The 21,755-nt window shown below is 43.0% G+C and overlaps 1 protein-coding gene across 1 annotated transcript in view; it reads right to left on the bottom strand.

Moving 5' to 3' along the window:
* The window catches only part of smc1b (structural maintenance of chromosomes 1B), a 229,085-nt gene extending 208,238 nt beyond the window's left edge, over positions 1–20,847 (bottom strand). Inside the window, exons 1-5 of the mRNA XM_056282390.1 lie at positions 20,739–20,847; positions 17,427–17,648; positions 16,868–16,980; positions 15,695–15,898; positions 429–667 (exon numbers count right to left, since the gene is read on the bottom strand). Coding sequence (XP_056138365.1) covers positions 429–667; positions 15,695–15,898; positions 16,868–16,980; positions 17,427–17,648; positions 20,739–20,847 — 887 coding nt within the window. The remainder of the gene's footprint in view (positions 1–428; positions 668–15,694; positions 15,899–16,867; positions 16,981–17,426; positions 17,649–20,738) is intronic.
* Positions 20,848–21,755: the final 908 nt, after the last annotated feature.

The raw sequence follows: 21,755 nt of genomic DNA, 5'->3' as shown, positions 1-21,755 counted from the left end.
CACCACTGGATTGACAGTCACACCTCCTACCACAACTCTCTTCCCTCCCACTTCAGCACACAGTGAGTCACCAAAATACCAACGAGCGCAGAAAACATGACCGCCTCAAGAAAATACCATGTTTTCCACATTTTGTGCCATGCGGCTGTACAATAGTGGCTCTCAGACTTGTTATTATTGAATAATAACAGTTCTAAAGGGATAATAATTTGATTATTTGAAAAAGTAAGAGTTAAATTTCAAGTAATATATTTTTATCTCTTTTTTAATATTTAAAAATGGAATAGGATTTCGGAACAAGGCCCTCAAAACTTTGCCCTTTTGCTAAATTTCCCTCACATTTATTCTGTTAACCTCTACCAACTTCACCACACACACACACACACACACACACGCACACACACACACACACAAACACATATACACACCGGATCTCGTTTTCGATCTGCTGCAGCTCTCTGGTGAATCGTCCATGCATTTTCTTGTGGGTCTTAACAGCTTGCTCCCAGTTCTCCAGTCTACCTTTATTCATGGCTACAGTCTGTCGCTTCTCCTCCAGGGTGACAATCAGGGATTTGATTCCCTCCTCATTGTAGTAGAGCTGAAACAGGTACAGCTGCAGACGGCTCTGGTTCAGTTCCTCAACAAGTGCCTGGTACTTCTGGGCCTGAGTGTTAGTTGGGGTAGAGGGAGGGATAAGAGAGTGTTTAAAAGAAGAGAGAGGCCATTAGAGAGCTGGTGAAACTAAAATTTTTCAGGTGCAGGGCTCAGGTTAAAGCAAATGTACAGAGAAATCAGGCCCTATATAACGCCCTTAAGTAAGACACAGAACCCATGGCAGCTTCAGGGGCGTAGCTTTGTAGGTGACCTTTAAACATGTTACAATGACACTATTAATGTGCGATTTATGTATGTTTCCATTTTAAAGTTTTTGTACAAATTTTGTCATTTCAAATACCAAATAAAAGAGTTGATGGAAATGACAAATATCAAACATAATACTAAAATTCAGTTAAGAGTTTTTATCCTGACTTGAGGTGGAATACTTCTTACTCAATAAAAAAATGCAATTAATTGCAATGGAAATGCATTTGACAAACAAAACATGAAATGCAAATAGAATTTAATCACATCAGCTGTTTTTTTCATTTACTTTTTATTAGGTTTTATTTTAAAGATACATGTGCCAACTGGACACAAAACACACACCAAAAAAATAAAAGATAAAAGCAAAATCGGGGGGGGACCACAAGGGGAGGATCCATCTCTTAAATGAACAACAAATTGACATATACAGTGCATCCGGAAAGTATTCACACCCCTTCACTTTCCCCACATTTTGTTATGTTACAGCCTTATTCCAAAATGGATTAAATTCCTTTTTTTTCTCATCAATCTACACATAATACCCCATAATGACAAAGTGAAAAAGGTTTTGTAGAAATTTTTTGCAAATTTATTGAAAATAAAAAAACTGAAATATTGCATGTATATAGTCAGTATCGAGGGAAAGATGAATGGAGCAAAGTACAGAGAGATCCTTGATGAAAACCGGCTCCAGAGCACTCAGTACCTCAGACTGGGGCGAAGGTTTACCTTTCAACATGACAACGACCCTAAGCACACAGCCAAGACAACGAAGGAGTGGCTTCGGGACAAGTCTGTGAATGTCCTTGAGTGGCCCAGCCAGAGCCCAGACTTTGAACATCTCTGGAAAGACCTGAAAACAGCTGTGCAGCGACGCTCCCAATCAAACCTTACAGAGCTCGAGAGGATCTGCAGAGAAGAATGGGAGAAATACCCCTAATATAGGTGTGCCAAGCTTGTAGCTTCATACCCAAGAACACTTGAGGCTGTAATCGCTGCCAAGGGTGCCTCAACCAAGTACTGAGTAAAGGGTGTGAATACTTATGTACATGCAATATTTCAGCTTTTTATTTTTAATACATTTGCAAAAATTTCTACAAAACCTTTTTCGCTTCGTCATTATGGGGTATTGTATGTAGATTGATGAGGAAAAAAAAGGAATTTAATCCATTTTGGAATAAGGCTGTAACATAACAAAATGTGGGGAAAGTGAAGGGGTGTGAATACTTTCCGGATGCACTGTACTGTACATAACTCATCATATCAACACATCTGGAATCTCATCAATCTCTGAAAGACTGATGAGATTCCAGATTACATTACATTGCATTACAGTCATTTAGCCGACGTTTTTATCCAAAGCGACTTACAGTAAGTGCATTTAACGTAGGAAATCAGGAGAGCTACTAGTCATCAGAGGTCATAAGTGCATCTAAACAAGCATCTAAGAGCAAAACCAGTGCTAAAATAAAAGTTCAAGAAAGAGATTTTTTTTTAAATGAGTGAATACAATAAGTGCTAAGAAAAAGTAACAGGGTAGTAGCTCTTGAAGAGGTGAGTTTTCAACCTGTGCCGTAAGATGGGCAGTGACTCCGCTGTCCTGACATCAGTGGGGAGTTCATTCCACCACTGTGGGGCCAGGACAGAAAAGAGCCGTGACCAGGTCAATCGGCAGCAAGGGCCTCTGAGTGACGGGGCAACCAGGCATCCCGAGGCAGCAGAGGGAAGTGGTCGGGCCGGGGTGTAGGGCTTGACCATGGCCTGGAGATAGGAAGGAGCTGTTCCTTTCACTGCCCTGTAGCCTAGCACCAGAGTCTTAAACTGGATGCGAGCAGCTACTGGGAGCCAGTGTAGGGACATGAGAAGGGGAGTTGTGTGGGAGAACTTAGGGCGGTTGAACACCAGACGAGCTGCAGTTTTCTGAACAAGCTCCAGCAGTCTGATGGCCGACGCCGGGGCGCCAGCAAGAAGGGAGTTGCCGTAGTCCAGCCGAGAGATGACCGGAGCCTGGATGAGCACCTGTGCCATCTCGTCGGTGAGGAATGGGCGAATCCTCCTGATGTTATAGAGGAGAAACCTGCAGGAACGAGCAACCGATGCAACGTTTGCAGCAAACGACAGTTGGTGGTCCAGGATCACACCCAGATTCCTCACAGTCCGAGTTGGCGTCACCACGGTGTTGTCAATGGTGATGGCCAGGTCTCAGTGCAGGCAACCTTTCCCCGGGAAGGAACATCAGCTCTGTCTTGTCCAGATTGAGCTTCAGGTGGTGTGTCGCCATCCACTCCAAGATGTCAGTCAAGCATGCAGCAATGCATGTCTCTACTTGTGTGTCAGAGGGAGGAAAGGACAAGATCAGCTTGGTGTCATCAGCATAACAATGGTAAGAGAAGTCATGCGAGCGAATAACAGAACCCAGGGATGTCATGTACAGGGGGAATAGGAGAGGACCCAGAACCGAACCCTGTGGAACGCCTGTAGTCAGTCTGCGAGGCTCCGACACAGATCCCCTCCATGTCACCTGGTAGGAGCGACCCGTCAGGTAGGTTGCAAACATTGAGAGTGCAGAGCCTGTGACACCCAGCCCCTCGAGTGGTTCACTGTGTTCGCTGTGTCGAACGCAGCTGACAGGTCCAGGAGTATCAGGACAGATGAGAGAGAGTTTGCTCTCGCAGAGTGCAGCGATTCTGTCACTGCAAGGAGGGCTGTCTCTGTCGAGTGACCCATCCTGAACCAGACTGGTTGGGGTCCAGGAGGTTGTGCTGGTGGAGGTACAAAGAAAGGTGGTTAAAGACAGCACGTTCAAAAGTTTTGGAAAGAAAGGGTAGAAGGGAAACTGGTTTGTAGTTTTTGACATCAGAGGGGTTAAGTGATGGTTTCTTAAGAAGGGGGGTGACTCTAGCAGTCTTGAAGGCAGATGGAAAGCATCCTGCCTGGAGGGACGTGTTGATGAGGTGGGTTAGATAAGGAAGGAGTTCAGGTGCTATAGACTGAAGAAGAGGGGAGGGGACCGGGTCAAGGGAGCACGTGGTGGAGCGACTGGATGTGATGAGGTTTAGAACCTCGTCGGGGGAGAGGGGAGTGAGGTGGGATAGGGTGGGACGTGGAGAGGTGAGGGAGGGTGCAGAGGGTGGGATAGTGCAAGCAGCACTAACCGGGTGGTGAGAAAAGGAGGATCTGATGTCGTTTAACCTCTTGTCAAAGAAGTTAGCGAAGTCATCAGGGAGAAGGGTGGAACTAGGAGGAGGAGGTGGGGGTTGAAGAAGTGTAGAGAAGGTTTCAACGAGTTTCTTAGGATTAGAGGCAGAGGATAGGATTTTAGAGCGATAAAAGGCAGGCTTAGCAGCAGAAAGGGAGGAGGAGAAAGTGGAAAGAAGAGACTGGAAGTTGAGATAGTCCTCTGGGAGTATGCCTTTTCTTTCAGATAGGTTGAGAGATTGTAGTTTAGCTCAACATGGCTCACCAAAACTATTTCCAAAAAGCCAGAATGAAAACGACTTAGTTGACCTCCATTATTGGTAATTTATTGTGACTTACTGTTAATGAGTGTGTTGGCTACCAAACAGTACCTACTTGTGTTGGCTACCAAAATGAAGGTTGTAGATTACATGAAATGAGTCTATCATAAATGCAAAACACCTCAGCTGTGTATGTGCTAAAATTTGTGTCCCCACCAATGTCAGGGGGAAAAATTAGATTGTGTTTTGTATTGCAATGGTAATGACAGTGACATACAATAAATTAATGAATATAATTTATGCTTATTATTTGTTTGACTGCTATTTTCTGAGGTTTAATAGCTTGCAGTTACAGCAGTATAGCACATAGAATTTTTTACCATCAATGTGATATGTGTTTTAATTTATACTGGCGCCACGCCCGGCGCATCTTAGTCCCAACCTCCACCAACTAGGGATCCCCCACCTCAGAAATCCCAATTTAACCACTGGTGATGGATGGTGCTGGATATGAATGATGTTTTGTGGTAATCCTCAGTCCATATATCTGTTGCGATGGCACATCCATCACATCCATGTTTCAATGATGGGCTTTATCAGAGCCAGCCTTAAGTATAGGCAGTATAGGCGAATGCTAAGGGCGCCGCGATGCCGTCAATCCATAGCGGCGCAGGGAGGGAAAGGCTTTTTTTTAACTAACAGCCTGCTACTAATACTTCTCATAATACTGTACTGTTATTTCGAAATATTACAAAAACTCACAACAACGTAACTAAAGCATAGTCTAAAGTTACATTGATAGGGAGAGACTTTTTCTGGCTTACAGCTGGCCTGGTTGCGCAGCTTCACTCATTGAGCGCCCCCCCCCCCCGATTCCTTGCTCTCTCTCTCGCTACCCGGCTATGTAGGGGGATGGGCGACTACCGCTTGACTATGACTGACAGTCAGCGTGGCTGTCACAGACAGTCATGTCAAAACGGCCAAAGCTCTCTGGTGCCCAGGGAAGAAAAAGAAGAAAGTAAGAGGAGGAAAAGCGGGAAAAAGACAAGGTAAAGATGTGTTGAAATTAGTCAACATTTCGTTGAAGTCGGACCAGTTGCTAGCTTAATTGGAGCAGAGAAAGTACTAGTTTACATTACGTGCAGCAAGTGGGTTACTAGCTAACGTTAGCTTTGGACAATAATGTTTGCTAATTTAATAAATAATAGCAGCTAGAGTTAACATCAGTTACTCCCACCTTAGGGGAAGTTGGAAAGACTAAGTAGTCAGGTGAAGAATTACACTTTTTTTTTCTTTTAACTGTCCTGCACAAACCACCATCCACACTGCCTAATTGCCTAACTAACGGGAAGAAAATTATAAAGGTAAGAACAGAGTTGGTTCTCAAAGGACCATATCAGATCAAAAACAGTTTCACATTTCCGAAACAAAAAGATGGGAGAAGATATCAGCATGACTACTTCAACAAAGTCTTAGTCAACGGAGAAAAAATAAAAAGAAGCTAGCTAATGTACTCAAAAAAGAATGACAGTTTGCACTGCTTCTGCTGCAAAATGTTTTCTCAGAGATATCAGATTGACTAGAGAAGGACTAACGGATTGGAAAAATGCAAGCCACCTTCTAAAGACCCATGAGGATAGCCAGCAGCACAATACACACGACAACATGGAAGGAACTGGAGGTCCATCTTGCAAAGGGGCTAACTATAAATATGCAAGAGATGACATTCGCTGAGGCTGAGAGAAACAGGTGGCGTGAAGTTCTCATTAGATTGGTGGCAATAATTCAGTCCTTAGCTGAAAGAAACATGGCTTTAAGGCGGTCCACAGACATTTTAAACAAACCAGACAATGGCAATTTTCTCAAACAGGTGGACTTTATGGCCAAATTTGATCCTGTAATGAAGCAGCATGTTCATAGCGTGGAAAGTGGAGCTGGCAGTCACACACATTACCTGGGCAAACGAATCCAAAATGAACTGGTAGACACCATCAGCGCAAAAATAGTGGAAAAATGGTTGAAGAGATCAAACCATCAAAGTATTTCTCCATTATTTTAGATTGCACCCCTGATCTGAGTCATAAGGAACAGCTCTCTGTCATTGTCAGGATTGTGTCACGAGAAGACATGCCACAAATTAAAGAAAATTTCATGGGTTTTCTTGTAGCAGAGGAGTCAACAGGGGAAAGTTTTGTCATCTCTCATCCTCAAAAGGCTGGAGGAGCTTAACATCCCCTTTGACGACTAAAGAGGACAGTCTTATGACAACGGCGCCAACATGAAGGGAAAGACTAAAGGTGTTCAGGCTAGGCTGCTTCAACAGAAGTCAAGAGCCTTTTTTGTCCCATGTGGTGCCAACACTTTAAATCTGGTGGTAGCTGATGCTGCTAAGAGCTCACCAGATGCCATTGGTTACTTCGGATATTTAACCAAATTATTCAAACTCTTCTCAGCCTCCACCCATAGATGGGATAGCCTCCTGAAACGTGTCAAAACCACCCTGAAATTATGGCTGGGCAAGCTGGGCAAGTCACAGTGGCTCTTCTGGAAGTGAGGGAAACTACTGCAGACCCTGTGGTGAAAGTTGAAGCCCAGTCTTTGGCTGAGGAGGTTGGATCCTATCGGTTTTCTATTTGCACAGTCATATGGTATGACATCCTCAACAACATCCAGCATGTGAGTAAACTGATGCAGACACTCTCCATGCAGCTCAACTTGCTGAAGAAAACCAGAGATTCCCCCACCCACTACAGAAACACTGGATTTTCTGATGCGCAGACAACTGCAAAGGAGATGTATGAGGAGATGAATGTGGAGGCTGTTCTCAAACAAAAGCGATTGAGAACCACAAAGAGGCACTTTGGTTATGAGTCTCCAGATGAGCCTATTGATGATGCACTTCGAAGAATGGAAACCACATAAAAATGTGGTAGTGGATACAGCCCTCTCTTAACTTGATGAGAGATTTCAGAACCTGGGAGAGGTGAATGAAAAATTTGGAGTGCTCCTCAACTTCACCAACATGCCAAAAGAAGAGCTGCTGGAGCACTGTCAAACCCTGAGCACTGCTCTAACCCATGATGGACAGCCAGATATTGATGGCAGGGAACTTGCTCTGGAAATGCAAAATTTTCCACATTTGCCATCAAGAAACATGACAAACATGGAACTCTTGACCTTCTCGAATGAGAAGAAGTTGACCGAAATGTACCTCAATATGTGGGTAGCTCTGAGAATATCTGCCACTCTACCTGTTACAGTGGCTGCTGCTGAAAAGAGCCTCTTAAGCTTAAACTCATTAAAACTTACCTGAGATTTACTATGGTGCAAGAACATCTCAGTGGACTTTCCATCATAAGTATAAATCATGTGGTCTCACAGCAACTGTCTTATGATGATGTGATAGATGACATTGCTGCAGGAAAGGCAAGTGAGTAAGGCTGTAGAATTGGGGTAGCAAGAGTCAACTTTAAGACCACTCTCAATGTAGACAGTGCCCTCTGATGGAATGGACTGTATAGACTCGGGTCATTTGTCTCAACTGACATTCATTAACATAACGCTGCCTCCAGTGTATTTTGTGTATATGGCCACATGTTTATTGTAGAACAATGCTACATTATGCATATTGCACATAGCTTTTTGTGCAATACTCTTATGTCACTATATTTATAATTTGTTATGTCTGCACTGGGTTCTGTTCCATCATATTTTGTGCAATACCTTATTTATATTGTGATTCAGTTTGTGTCACTTGTTTTTGAATACTGTTTTTATTTTTTGCTGTTTTCTTGCATATAAAATGGAGCTGTATTTGCCCATGTGTGCTGTAGAACAATGCTACATGATGTATATTGTACTGAGGTTTTTGTAATATTGTTAATTTTTTATGCAATACTCTTATTTTTATTCTATTATATCTGCACTGGCTTCTTTAATATATTGTGCAATAGCTTATTGTTGTATTGATAATTCATTTTATGCCACTTCTTTCTTTAGTAAAGAAAATCTCAAAGGCATGAAGCTATGCAGTTTCTGTGTGAGTGTATGAACGTTGGTGGCATTAAATGACGTTAAAATGCATAGTTTTTTGTAAAATAATGTGAAAATTTTTCGCCCAATGAGCTGGAGAGGGTGTGTGTGTGTGTGGGGGGGGGGGGCACACCCTAATCTCGCCTAGGGCACCAAAATGGCTAGGGCCAGCACTGGGCTTTATCTCCGTTACCACTGATGCCTGCAGTGCCTGAGCTCTCCCCTCCACATGTCTGGATACAGTGGTTGGGTGAGGCAAAACATCTTTTACATCAAATTTGCCGTATTTAGCGACTACATTAACAACATCTTGAACTATGTCAACAAAGTCAAGTCCTTTTTTATTTGTATAGCCCAATATCACAAATTACAAATTTGCCTCAGTGGGCTTAACAGCAACACAACATCCTGTCCTTAGACCCTCTCATCGGATAAGGAACAACTCCCTAAAAAAAAAAACCTTTAACAAAGCCTTTCCCGGTGACAAAGCCATATGGCCGAATGTCTCTACAGCACAGTGCAACACATTTCTCGATTATATCTTGTTTAATATGTGCAGGGAGAAGTGCTTTATCTTTTTTTTAAAGATTTATTAATTGACAACGCACTAAAGAAATACATCGTCATTTTTGTTTTAAGTACAAAATACAACAACAGAAAACAGACAGGGAAAAACATACAGATAAAAGGGAAAGAACAAAACAAAATAACACCCCACCCATCCCATCCCAAGAATGGTACAATGCTCAACATCATTCACAACTTCAAGTCCTTTAAGGACATGTAAGGGAAAAAAATACAACAGTTCTAATAAGTGAGTCAACTAAGAGGATTTATTGAAGGGAGAGGGTACAAGAAGGAGCCCCAAATTTTATTAAATATTGCAGGTTTTCTCCTGACATTGTACAGAATCTTCTCTGGGGTGCAATATGATGAAAGTTCATTCAGCCAGTGCTTTTGTGATGATGAGTTTTCTGATTTCCAATTAGGATATTTTTTTTCCTCCACGGTCCTGGCAAGTAATACGAAATACTTCTTATGTTGAGTTACTGTTAGTATGTCAACGTCACCCAAAAACCAAATCCTGGGATCATATGGTATTTTGTACTCTATGATATCTGAAACAGTGGCTATAATGAACTTCCAAAACTCTTCCAGGTAAGGGCAACTCCAGAGCATATGGAGCAGATTGCCTTCAGTTATCTTACACCTCTGGCACATGGCGGATATATTCCCATCAATCCTGTGTAGCCTGTGTGGGGTGAGATATGTTCTGTGAAAAACAATTAAATTGCATCTGCCTGTGTTTTGTAGAGACTAGAACTGTCTGAGATCTTTCCAAAATCTTTTGCCAATCAGGATCACTGTAGTTGCACTTTAGGTCTGTTCCCATTTGCGTTTAATAGACAACCTATCATAGATCGGTGATTTCTATTTAGGATGTTGTATACTAGGGGAAAAAAATACAGCATCCCGAGGGAGGCTGGGGACATGGAGTCTGAGTGGGCCATGATCAAAGCCTCTATTGTAGATGCGGCAGGCAGGAGCTGTGGTCAAAAGGACATCGGTGCCTGTCGAGGCAGCAACCCAAGAACCCGCTGGTGGACACCGGTGGTGAGAGAAGCCGTCAGGCTGAAGAAGGAGGCCTTTCGGACTTGGTTGGCCCAGGGGACTCCTGAAGCAGCAGACAGGTACCGGGAGGCCAGAAGGGCTGTCGCTTCGGTGGTCACAAAAGCAAAAACTCGGGTGTGGGAGAAGTTCGGCGAGGCTATGGAGGAGGACTTTTGGTTGGCCTCAAGGAAGTTCTGGCAAACCATTCGGCGACTCAGGAAGGGGAAGCAGGGCTTGACTCAGGCTATGTTCAGCCGGGGCGGGGAACTGTTGACCCGAAATGGGGATGTTGTCGAGCGGTGGAAAGAACACTTTGAGGAGCTCCTGAACCCAACTAAGACGTGTTCAGTGGAGGAGGTAGAGTCTGAAGACTCAGGGGAAGTCCCACCCATATCCCTGGCAGAGGTCTCTGAGGTAGTTAAAGAGCTCCTCAGTGGCAAGGCGCCGGGTGTGGATGAGATTCGCCCTGAGATCCTGAAGGCTCTGGACATTGTTGGGCTGTCTTGGTTGACACGCCTCTTCAGTGTCGCATAGAGATCGGGGACTGTACCTGTGGAGTGGCAGACTGGGGTGGTGGTTCCCATATTCAAAAAAGGAAACCGGAGGGTGTGCTCCAATTATTGGGGCATCACATTGCTCAGCCTCCCTGGGAAAGTCTATTCTAGGGTGCTCGAAAGGAGGCTCCGACCAATTGTCGAACCGCAGAACCAGGAGGAACAATGCGGATTCCATCCTGGCCGTGGAACAATGGACCAACTCTTTACCCTTGCGGAGGTGCTGAGGGGGTCATGGGAGTTTAATCAGCCAGTCTACATGTGTTTTGTGGACTTGGAGAATGCTTACGACCGTGTACCCTGGGGCACTCTGTGAGGGGTACTGCGGGAGTATGGGGTACTGGGGCAGTTGCTACAAGCCATCCGGTCCTTGTATAACCAAAGTGAGAGCTGTGTCCGCATTTTTGGCACAAAGTCAAACATGTTTTCGGTGGGTGTCGGACTCCGCCAAGGTTGTCCCTTGTCTCCGATTCTGTTTGTGATATTCATGGACAGGATCTCAAGGTGCAGCCAAGGTGAGGAGTGTGTCCGTTTTGGGAACCTCAGAATTGCATCTCTGCTCTTCGCAGATAATGTGGTTTTGTTGGCTTCATCAGAACACGGCCTCAGGCGCGCACTGAGGTGGTTTGCAGCTGTGTGAAATGGCTGGGATGAGAGACAGCACCTCCAAGTCTGAGGCCATGGTTCTCTACCGGAAAATGGTGGATTGCTCCCACTGGGTTGGGGATGAGTTGCTACCCCAAGTGAAGGAGTTCAAGTATCTCGGGGTCTTATTCACGAGTGAGGGTAGGATGGAGCGGGAGATTGACAGACGGATTGGTGCAGCATCATAATGCAGATGTTGTACCAGACCATTGTGGTGAAAAAGGAGCTGAGCCAGAAGGCAAAGCTCTCAATTTACCAGCCAATCACAATGCAGTCCTCTAGTCTGAAGCCCTCCCAGGATCGGCAGAGTGGGTGGCGCAACAACCGGGACAGCTCGGAAGAGTGGAGTAAGAGTGGGTTAAAGCGCAATCCACATTTATATATTACATGTTTATTACAACGGCTGAGTTATCTAAATATTTTTAGAGTGGTAGAGCCACAGATTTGTTATTTTTTATATTTCTGCACTAGTTTGTGTGATTTGTTACTGTTACTGACTGGAGATCAGTAAGATTCATATTTATCTTAATATAAATGTTCAGGCCTGTTCTGCAGTGTTTTGTTCTTTTTTCAGACTGTAAGAAAAAGTTAAGCCATGATAATTACATTACGTTTACAAGGCTTAAAGTTAAATCAATCAGTCAATACTCTACTGTTATCCAGGTTCAGATAACTTTATTTATCCCAGAAGGGCAATTAAGTTTTACAATCTACCCAGACCATACACAAACTCACAGACAAGCGGCTGCAGCAATTAGCAGTATGTCAGAGACAATAGACAGATCAGTACATGGGCAAGAGATGCACATTGTCACCCTCGTGTGGTCATGCATGCAGACTCACACGAGGACCAGGCGATGGATAAAAATTAACGAGTTAAATAACTTAATAAATAAATGAAGCATCCTAAGATGCATTGCACGTTACATTCCAATACAACATTCAGTGAACATATAGGCTACTAGAAGAACCCCGCTACAATGTAGCGGTTTGGTTATCCACCCGTCTAAATCTCCCTCCTCTTCATCCTACCAGCTAACCGCCTTCCCCCTGCCCCTAAACCCCCTCCCCACTCCAACTCCCTCTCCCCAAATGCTCAGAATTATCTGAAATGCCGAGAAAAGTGGTGCCCTTTTTAGAAAATGCATATTTTGCATAATTATGTATAAATATAATTATGTTTTAATGTTCCGCTATTTTTCTGGTCCTCTCTGGAACAATACCTACCACCTCCAAAAAAAATTAGGATCATAAGTGCATTTTTGCAAAAATGCATATATTTTGCATAATGCCAAAACATTTCTAAGTCCCAGAAAAAAATTTTTATGTACAGTGCATCCAGAAAGTATTCACACCCCTTCACTTTCCCCACATTTTGTTGTTACAGCCTTATTCCAAAATGGATTAAATTCCTTTTTTTCTCATCAATCTACACACAATACCCCATAATGAAAAATAAAAAAACTGAAATATTGCATGTACATAAGTACTCACACCCTTTGCTATGACACTCAAAATTGAACTCAGGTTCATCCTGTTTCCACTGATCATCCTTGAGATGTTTCTACATCTTGACTGGAGTCCACCTGTAGTAAATTCAATTGATCGGATATGATTTGGAAAGGCACACACCTGTCTATATAAGGTCCCACTGTTGACAGTGCATGTCAGAGTAGAAACCAAGCCATGCAGTCAAAGGAACTGTCTGTGGACCTCCGAGACAGGATTGTATCGAGACACAGATCTGGGGAAGGGTACAAAAAATTTCTACAGCTTTGAAGGTCCCGAGGAGCACAGTGGTCTCAATCATTCGTAAATGGAAGAAGTTTGGATCCACCAGGACTCTTCCTAGAGCTGGCCACCCAGCCAAACTGAGCAATCGGGAGAGAAGGGCCTTGGTCAGGGAGGTGACCAAGAACCCGATGGTCACTCTGACAGAGCTCCAGCGTTCCTCTGTGGAGATGGGAGAACCTTACAGAAGGACAACCATCTCTGCAGCACTCCACCAATCAGGCCTTTATGGTAGAGTGGCCAGACGGAAGCCTCTGCTCAGTAAAAGGCATATGACAGCCCGCTTGGAGTTTGCCAGAAAGTACCTAAAGGACTCTCAGACCATGAGAGACAAGATTCTCTGGTCTGATGAAACCAAGATTGAACTCTTTGGCCTGAATGCCAAACGTCACGTCTGGAGGAAACCAGGCACCTCTCATCACCTTGCTAATACCATCCCTACAGTGAAGCATGGTGGTGGCAGCATCAGGCTGTGGGGATGTTTTTCAGCAGCAGGAACTGGAAGACTAGTCAGGATCGAGCGAAAGATGAATGGAGCAAAGTACAGAGAGATCCTTGATGTAAACCTGCTCCAGAGCACTCAGGACCTCAGACTGGGGCGAAGGTTTACCTTTCAACACAACAATGACCCTAAGCACACAACCAAGACAACGAAGGAGTGGCTTCGGGACAAGTCTGTGAATGTCCTTGAGTGGCCCAGCCAGAGCCCAGACTTGAACCCCATTGAACATCTCTGGAAAGACCTGAAAATAGCTGTGCAGCGACGCTCCCCATCTACCCTTACAGAGCTCGAGAGGATCTGCAGAGAAGAATGGAAGAAATACCCCAAATATAGGTGTGCCAAGCTTATAGCTTCATACCCAAGAAGACTTGAGGTTGTAATCGCTGCCCAGGGTGCCTCCACCAAGTACTGAGTAAAGGGTGTGAATACTTATGTACATGCAATATTTCAGTTTTTTATTTTTAATAAATTTGTAAAAATTTCTACAAAACCTTTTTCACTTTGTCAATATGGGGTATTGTATGTAGATTGATGAGGAAAAAAAGGAATTTAATCCATTTTGGAATAAGGCTGTAACATAACAAAATGTGGGGAAAGTGAAGGGGTGTGAATACTTTCCGGATGCACTGTAGGTGAAAAAATCAAAGATGCTCAGAATCATCTGAAATGCCAAGAAAAGTGGTTTTTAGCCATTTTTTGAAAAATGCATATTTTGCATAATTATGCGTAATTTTAATTTTCTGTGATTTTTCCCTTACTCTCTGAGACAATACCTACCACCTCCAAAAAGAATTAGGATCATAAATGCTTTAGTTTTCGGTCTCGCTATCTACACTAACTAACACACACACACACATTACGAAAATATATGAGTAGATTGAAGGTATAGGTTATCGAAGGTTTTTCTTTTTACAATAGTTAAATGAAGTTATGTTATTAAAGATTAAAAAAAAGGACTGGTTGTTAAAATCCCTAGTGTTTGCACTGCAACAGTTTCGGTGGAAATTAAACTGGAGATGTCTGCCAAAGTGACATTGCCACCACCAGGACACATCATCAGTTGTGTACCTCAGCATCACAGGGTGTTTCGGCCTTTTATCACAAGACACGCTCCGCTGAGGCAGGCCCACCACAGGTTGATCGGTGCTGGGTGTGTGACCTGTGGTTAGCTGTTCACCCTGGCAGCCCAGACGGCGCCTCTCCTTTTGATCCAGATCCAGTGGCTAGTCCTCTCAGCAGTGTTGGCTAGCTCTTTGATCACTCTCCTGTGGGCCTGCCCCCTGACTCCTAGTTCCCTCAGGAGTTTTGCTGTGGAGCTGGCAACAAAGCCCCTACAACCCACCTCCACAGGGCGCACCTTCACCTTCCAGCCTCTGTCCTCATGCATCAATTCATCTCATTTCATCCAAAGGAATTGAATCGAGTGCAACAGGACTTGGTATATATCCGTGAAGACGTTTCGCCTCTCATCCAAGAGGCTTCATCAGTTCGTGCCTTTCTGAGCTAAGAGCCATGACTATCATTAGCTCTGATAACGACTCCAGAGAGGATAAATATCTGAGTTTCATCACCAGCCAGTCAGATTAGCTTGGTCTAGTCAGAAAGGCACGAACTGATGAGGCCTCTTGGATGAGAGGCGAAACGTCTTCACGGATATATACCAAGTCCAGTTGCACTCGATTCAGTTCCTTTGGATAACCATGACCTGGATGAATGAGAACATTCACAGACATCTCATTTCATCATAACACGTGGGCCTGGCTTACAGGAAAAAGCGGTTTATATGTTGCTTGTTGTCTTTAACATATCTGTTGTCACATGGGCAACAGTGGATGGTAACAGGCACAGGTGGAAAGAGGAGAAAATAGACCCTTCTCTTATCTGATATATGAGAAATCCTAACTAATAACGCAGCTAATTATCAACATTTGTCATAAGATACACTGACCAGAGATTATGCACATATGTGTTCTCTTTTTCACATTAACAATAATTTTCACAATTTCACTGTTGACAAGGAGATTAGTTAAGCTGGTATTCATGAGTGGTGGGTGGCTTGTCCACTGGGCTTTTTTTCTACTATGTCAGCAGCTCTGTCAAGTGACCAAAAAACAAACCGAGGTTCTGTTCTTTCTAAAAATCTAATTGGTTGGTTAAATAGTTAAAGCGGACATTGATGTTTGGGGTATAACAGCCACATGCTCCTATGGCAGAACTAAATTTTAGTGTCTTACCTCCACTCTCTCCTGAGACACCCGCTTCCTTTCGGCGTTGGCTGTCTTCTTCTTGTTAAAGAGAAAGTGGGTGTTTTCTTTAGCCTTCAGCAGAGCTTCCTTCTTCTTCTCATAGTCCTGAGCATACTCTCCAGACTGACTGATGTGCTCAAACATCTTGGTCCTTTTCTTGGGGTTCATCATAGCTATGGACTCTACTCCCCCCTATTGGGGGGAATGACACAAGAAAAATAACAAAAGGCTAATGCAACACACGGTTTCAGCTTGTTTCTGCCCAGTACATATTTTCAGTACAAAAATAACAATATGGGGGATTGAGAGCAAAGCAGAAGAAGGGGGTGTGTCTCTAAAACCAGTGATAGCCTACTGCTACAGGCCTTCATCAGAGCTCTGATGAAGGCCTGTAGCAGTAGGCTCAAACGTTATAATGTTTTGCTGGCCACAATAAATTAGTGAAAATGAGGCACTGTCCCTGTCCTTTTTCAAATTGGTGACTGCTACCCTACATCCTTGGATGTCATTTTTGAAATTTATGTTTTTTGGGTTTAGCATCACAGTAAGAGTTTCTTTTTGGGAAGGCACATCCAACTCCTCCATTACACCAAATAGTTTTCGTCAGGTAGAAGGCATGCCATATAGATGTGTATACAGCTCAAAAAATATGATTCTAGTAAGATTAAAACACACTATAACTCTTTCCTAGTTATAATTACTTAACTTGCACCAGCCTTGATACTGATGAACACACTTGTGCCCATTTCTAAAATGTTGGCAGTTCATTCAGGAACGTTATGGAATAACATGAAAATTAAAGTACTATATAGAGATTATGATGGATAGTCTACAGTCTATACATTTACATTTTATCACTCAGCAGACACTTTTATCCAAGGTAACTTATAAGTGAGTCCGCAATTAAGAGATACATTTGTGTGTCAACCCACAGGCATCTAGAGTACTAAATCATAATCATAGCCAAGACTCCACAAGTAAACTTGGTGTAAGTGTGTAATAAATACGTAAATCACCAATAGTGATGTGAAAAGTAGATTAAAATTACAACTGGAAAATGCCCAAACTCAGTATTGACAGTCACACTTAAAAACCTTCTAAAGATGTACAGTTTGCAGGCCTTTCCTTAAGTTCAGTAAGTGCAGTCCCTTTACTGTTTACCTGGAAAATCAGACAGTTTCTTGTCTTGGTCACAATACCAATCTCCTGTAGCTCCTGTGTGTATTTGGCAAGGGTAACATGGATGCCATTGACACAATACTCAGAAGAGTCACCTAAAAATGCAAAATAAAAAAACAACTTTCCATTGTTATCTTTGTCCAAATAGCAGTTTTCATAATCCCTTATTTTAGAGTGAAACAATAGTTTTTAAAAAAAATTAAATTAAAAAAAAGTTTTAAAAGGGTTTATCTCTAAAGTCTCAATACACCAATTACCATGAAGCATATTTTCAATCATTTTTGGTTACAGGTGTACATTAGTGCCACAGTAAGTTGTAGCCAATGTCATGTAGACCGAGTTTATCACACAAAAAAAAGGGGGGAACCCCCTGATATTATTATGCCCTTGACACAATGGTTAGAATATGTATTGGCTGAAAAGTTTTCTTCAGACAAGTTCTTTCACAGAACAAACAGGTAAAAAAAGGAAAACAGCACGAATCTTGTATCAACTTATAAATGCATCTATACGATCGAGCACCTGTTCATATTAGCCTCACCAGAGATCCTACGACAGAAAATGAGCGCCGTCCCATCGTCGCGGCGGTAGTGCATGGAGACGCTGGCAGTGTCTGACACCGGGTTTCCGATGTGAGCTCCGTATATGAGGTCCCGGCTGTGCATCACCCGCAGAGAGCTGCACCGCTCACCCATCACGAAGCTCAGGGCATCCATGATATTAGACTTGCCTGTGGAGACAGCACCACTGTTACAGAATTTTCCTACTCCCTCACAGAATCAGACTTCCCTTGGCATGAATGGATTAAGGTTAGTGTTAGGGGGTTAGGGTTATCCTAACCTAGCATTTCTCAAAGTGTGTGCGCCCCCCGGGGGGCACAGAGGCATGATTGGGGGGGGGGGGCACGCGTGACCGGGTGGAACATAGTGCGGAACTACTGTTTTGACGTCGGAATCTTTTTCACGGTGGAACAATCAACAAAACATGCTTTCATGAGACAAGAGTCTGTAGGTTCACAGAACTGAGAGATATTTGACAGGGACGAAAAGAAAGACAGGCGATGCTTCAGAGACAAACAAGACAAAGTGCTTAGCTGACAGTAATCAACCAAAAACCAAGTTAAGAAAATATGACAAAGCCCATCTTGCTCTTGGCTTCACAGTTAATGTGGTGAGAGATGAGAGACCAATGTGCATTTTTATGTCTGAAAACTCTGGCAGCTGGTAGTATGAGACCAAACAAATTAAGAAGACAGAGATTACACCCCAGTCACATCAATAAGCCACTCAAGTTCTTTCAGAGAAAACTCGGTGCATACCATCAGCAGGACATTGCTTTGTAAAAGCTGCATCAGTGAACAACAAAGCACTAATGGCATCATACAAAGTCACATACAGAATTGTCCAGGGCAAGTAACCACACACAATAGCAGAGAAGCTCATACTTCCCGCAGCTTTAGATATGGTGTCAATTATGTTTGATGAGACAAGCGCCACAACATTGAAGGTCGTCCCTCTGTCCAATGATACAGTTGCAAGATGTATATGCGACATTTCAAATGACCTTTAACAATTCATTGAAAAACTGAAAGACAAACATTTTGCCTTACAAGTGGACAAGACTACTGACAGCAATAAAGACTGCTTGTTTATTACTTTGTCACTGTGTGAGGGTTTGCTGTTTTACAAGTACGTCCCAAGTAGAGCGACAACCGATGAGCTCTTTAGGCTTCTTGACTGTTGCCTGACAGAACACGGGCTGAAATGGGAGAACGGTGCAGCCGTTTGCACAGATGGTGCCCAGACCAAGGCAGGGAAAACGAAGGGACTGCGGGTACTAATTAAGAGGGTCTCGCCAAATGCGCAATGGACACACTGTGTCATACACAAAGAAGCACTAGCATCAAGACAGATTAGCCCTGACCTAAATGAGGTTTTGAGCGATGTTGTTATCGTGATCAATTTCATCAAAACAAGACCCCTGAGAGCACGGCTGTACTCTGCACTTTTTGAGGAGACGGCAGCCGAACATTCAGCTGTGTTGTTTCACAGCGAGGCTAGGTGGCTCTCGCAATGTAGTGTTGACACAAGTCTTTGAGCTCAGAGAGAAAATTTGGGTGTTTTTGGAGGAGTGTATGTATGACGTTCCAAGCAAGTTTAGTGATGAACAATTTCTGATGAAACTGGCCTATCTCAGCGATATATTTGGTTGGAAAGCTGAATGAATTAAATCTTCAGCTTCAAGGCAGAGACAAGCACCTTCCTCACCTGGCAGACAAGATCAGTGCATTCACTGAAAGCTTGAGATGTGGGGCAGGCGACTTGATCAAGGAAAACTGATTTCTTTGAGAATCTAAGTTAATTTGTTGAAACCAATGATTCTGGAGCCACCACAGTGATTTCATGTCTTAAGGGTCACATCTCTTCCCTGAGAGGATTCTTTCAAAAACACACCCCAAAAAACAGTATGACTGGATGACAGATCCATTCAATGCAGGAGCACCTGCTGATTTCAACTCTGCTAGAGGACCAGTTCATCAAGATGACATCTAACTCCAACACTGAGTGAATTCTGGCTTGATGTGGAGAGGGAGTAGGACAGAGCTGTGGGCATTCTGCTTCCCTTCGCCACATCCCATCTCTGTGAGATGGGCTTTTCTGCTGTTGCCTCACTTAAAACAAAGTACAGATCTAAGCTCAACATTGAGCATGACTTGAGAGTGGCAGTATCAAGCCTGCAACCCCGTTTTGAAAAGATGTGCAGTGCAAAACAGGCTCACTGCAGCCACTAAAGCAGTGATAAGACTCATCGTTCATCGCTTTTCCCAAATATCTGAATTTGTTCTTTTTTTGCAGATTGAACTTTATTGTTGTTGTTCTAGCAAAGTGATTTTTAAATTTTATTTAATTTTTCTGTTTTTGAAAAAGCACACAGACTGTTGGAGCAATATAGTGACAAATGTCACAAACAGAGGTTTGATAAAGTTGAAGTGGAACTTGCGTTTATTATTTGCACAAGAGAAATTAATGAAAGAAAAGTGAAATGAATGTTCACCATCTTGATGTTATTTATACATAGTTAAACTTGGCCCATTTCGTCACCATTTTGTTTGGGCGGAGGGCATGAAAATGTTTCTTCCTCCAAAGGGGGGCACGACAGAAAAAGTTTGAGAACCACTGGCCTAACCTAACCTAGCTTCACGCCAAGAGGAGTCAGATTCTGCGAAGGAATCGGAAAATTCCATAACACCGGTCACCCAAACACACTGAACTGATGCTTAAGAATTCATTGCCAGCAATGCCTGCCACTTTGTATTGTTGTGCATTTGACAAATAAAACAACCTGAACTTCAACTATTGGGCACCGTGTTCCTGATCGGCGATTTATAAAGTCGTTATATAAAGCCATTGCATTTACAGGTTGCTTCCAATTTATGATTGTGTAAATAGAAATGCCACGACAGATAATACAGCGCATTAAGTTAACAAGAAACCGAGACGAAAGGCGTACAGGATCGATTATACTGAGGTATTTGTGTACTGTTGGTGGTTATTAGTTGGCGGAGCTTAAACAACGTCCGCCTTCCGAGTGAAAGTTGACAGAAAACTGCCGTATCAGACGTTTTAAGGGTGTGGGAAAATGGGTTTATTTCATTTGCGAAATTAAAAAAAAAGTGTTTTTTTTTTAGTTAAACAACATCCACCGCGCACACTGGCTCAACAACGTCGTACCGCAAACGCAAATATCAGCTAATTAGTTCGTTAGTTAGCTAACGTCGATCAAGTCACAGCTAACGCTGCCACAGAGCTAGCAAGTCAGCTAAGCTCATGCGACTAGTTAAAAAATACTTTACCTGAGCCATTTGTGCCAATAATACAATTAAACCTCATAAATGGACCGATAACTTGCTTCCCTCTCCATGACTTGAAGTTTTCCACTTCAATTTGCTCGAGGTAGCCCATCCTAAACCTATTTTTTGGTTCCAAAGAAGCGAGTGCCGTTCTCTTTGTTCGTCAGACAAACGGTCATCTTCTTCTTCTTCGTCATCATCATCATCGTCATCATCATCATCATCATCAACAACAACCGTATTTTCCCGGTATAAATAAAGTTTAAGGGGGTAATTTAAGGTGGTAACAGGATTTACTCGAAAAAGACTTTAGTTCAGCTAAACCTGCAGTGTGGAACTTTTTTCTCCCTCCTCTGGCAGCGAGTGTTCCAAGACAATAATCCGTTATTTAGCTACAGTAAATGTAACATAGCCTAAATAGCCATACAGGAATCATTCAAATTATAATAATTACTATCAAGATGGTCATTTGTATAATTATAATATATACAGCTACCTTTTTGTTTTCATGCATTTTTTCTTAATTAATCAATAGCCTTTTGCGTACTTTTTATTCTTTGCACATGACAATTTGCATATTTGCAGTTTTAGTCTTTTGGCGCAGTTACACTCCGGTCATTTCCACCATCCCTATTTCATTTCACGTCAAGGTAGCAAAGAGGAATTTTTATGAGGTGCCGTTTAGGCCGTATATCAAGAAAGCTTGCTCCTTGCACATATACTATTTTTGCTCGCACATGCACATAAAAAGCTTGCAACATACACTACTGCTGACGTTGTCATCTGTAAGGGCAGGAATACCGGCTCAACTAGACTCATTTCACGGAGAAAAATCACGCGTGCACTTCATCGGTGTTACTGTAACCGGAATGGGTTTCTTTATTTTGCGCATGCGCTTTTATAGACCACAGGTCAACACAACACCCTCTAATGGTGACGGCAGTATAAGAGCACATACACATAACCTTGGTTTAGCCAATATTGTAACACCCCCACTTGCTCTAGACTGTACACATCAGT

Source organism: Lampris incognitus, chromosome 6 (assembly GCF_029633865.1).
Source record: "Lampris incognitus isolate fLamInc1 chromosome 6, fLamInc1.hap2, whole genome shotgun sequence".
Taxonomy (NCBI): Eukaryota; Metazoa; Chordata; class Actinopteri; order Lampriformes; family Lampridae; genus Lampris; species Lampris incognitus.
This window is presented reverse-complemented; position numbering and strand designations above follow the sequence as displayed.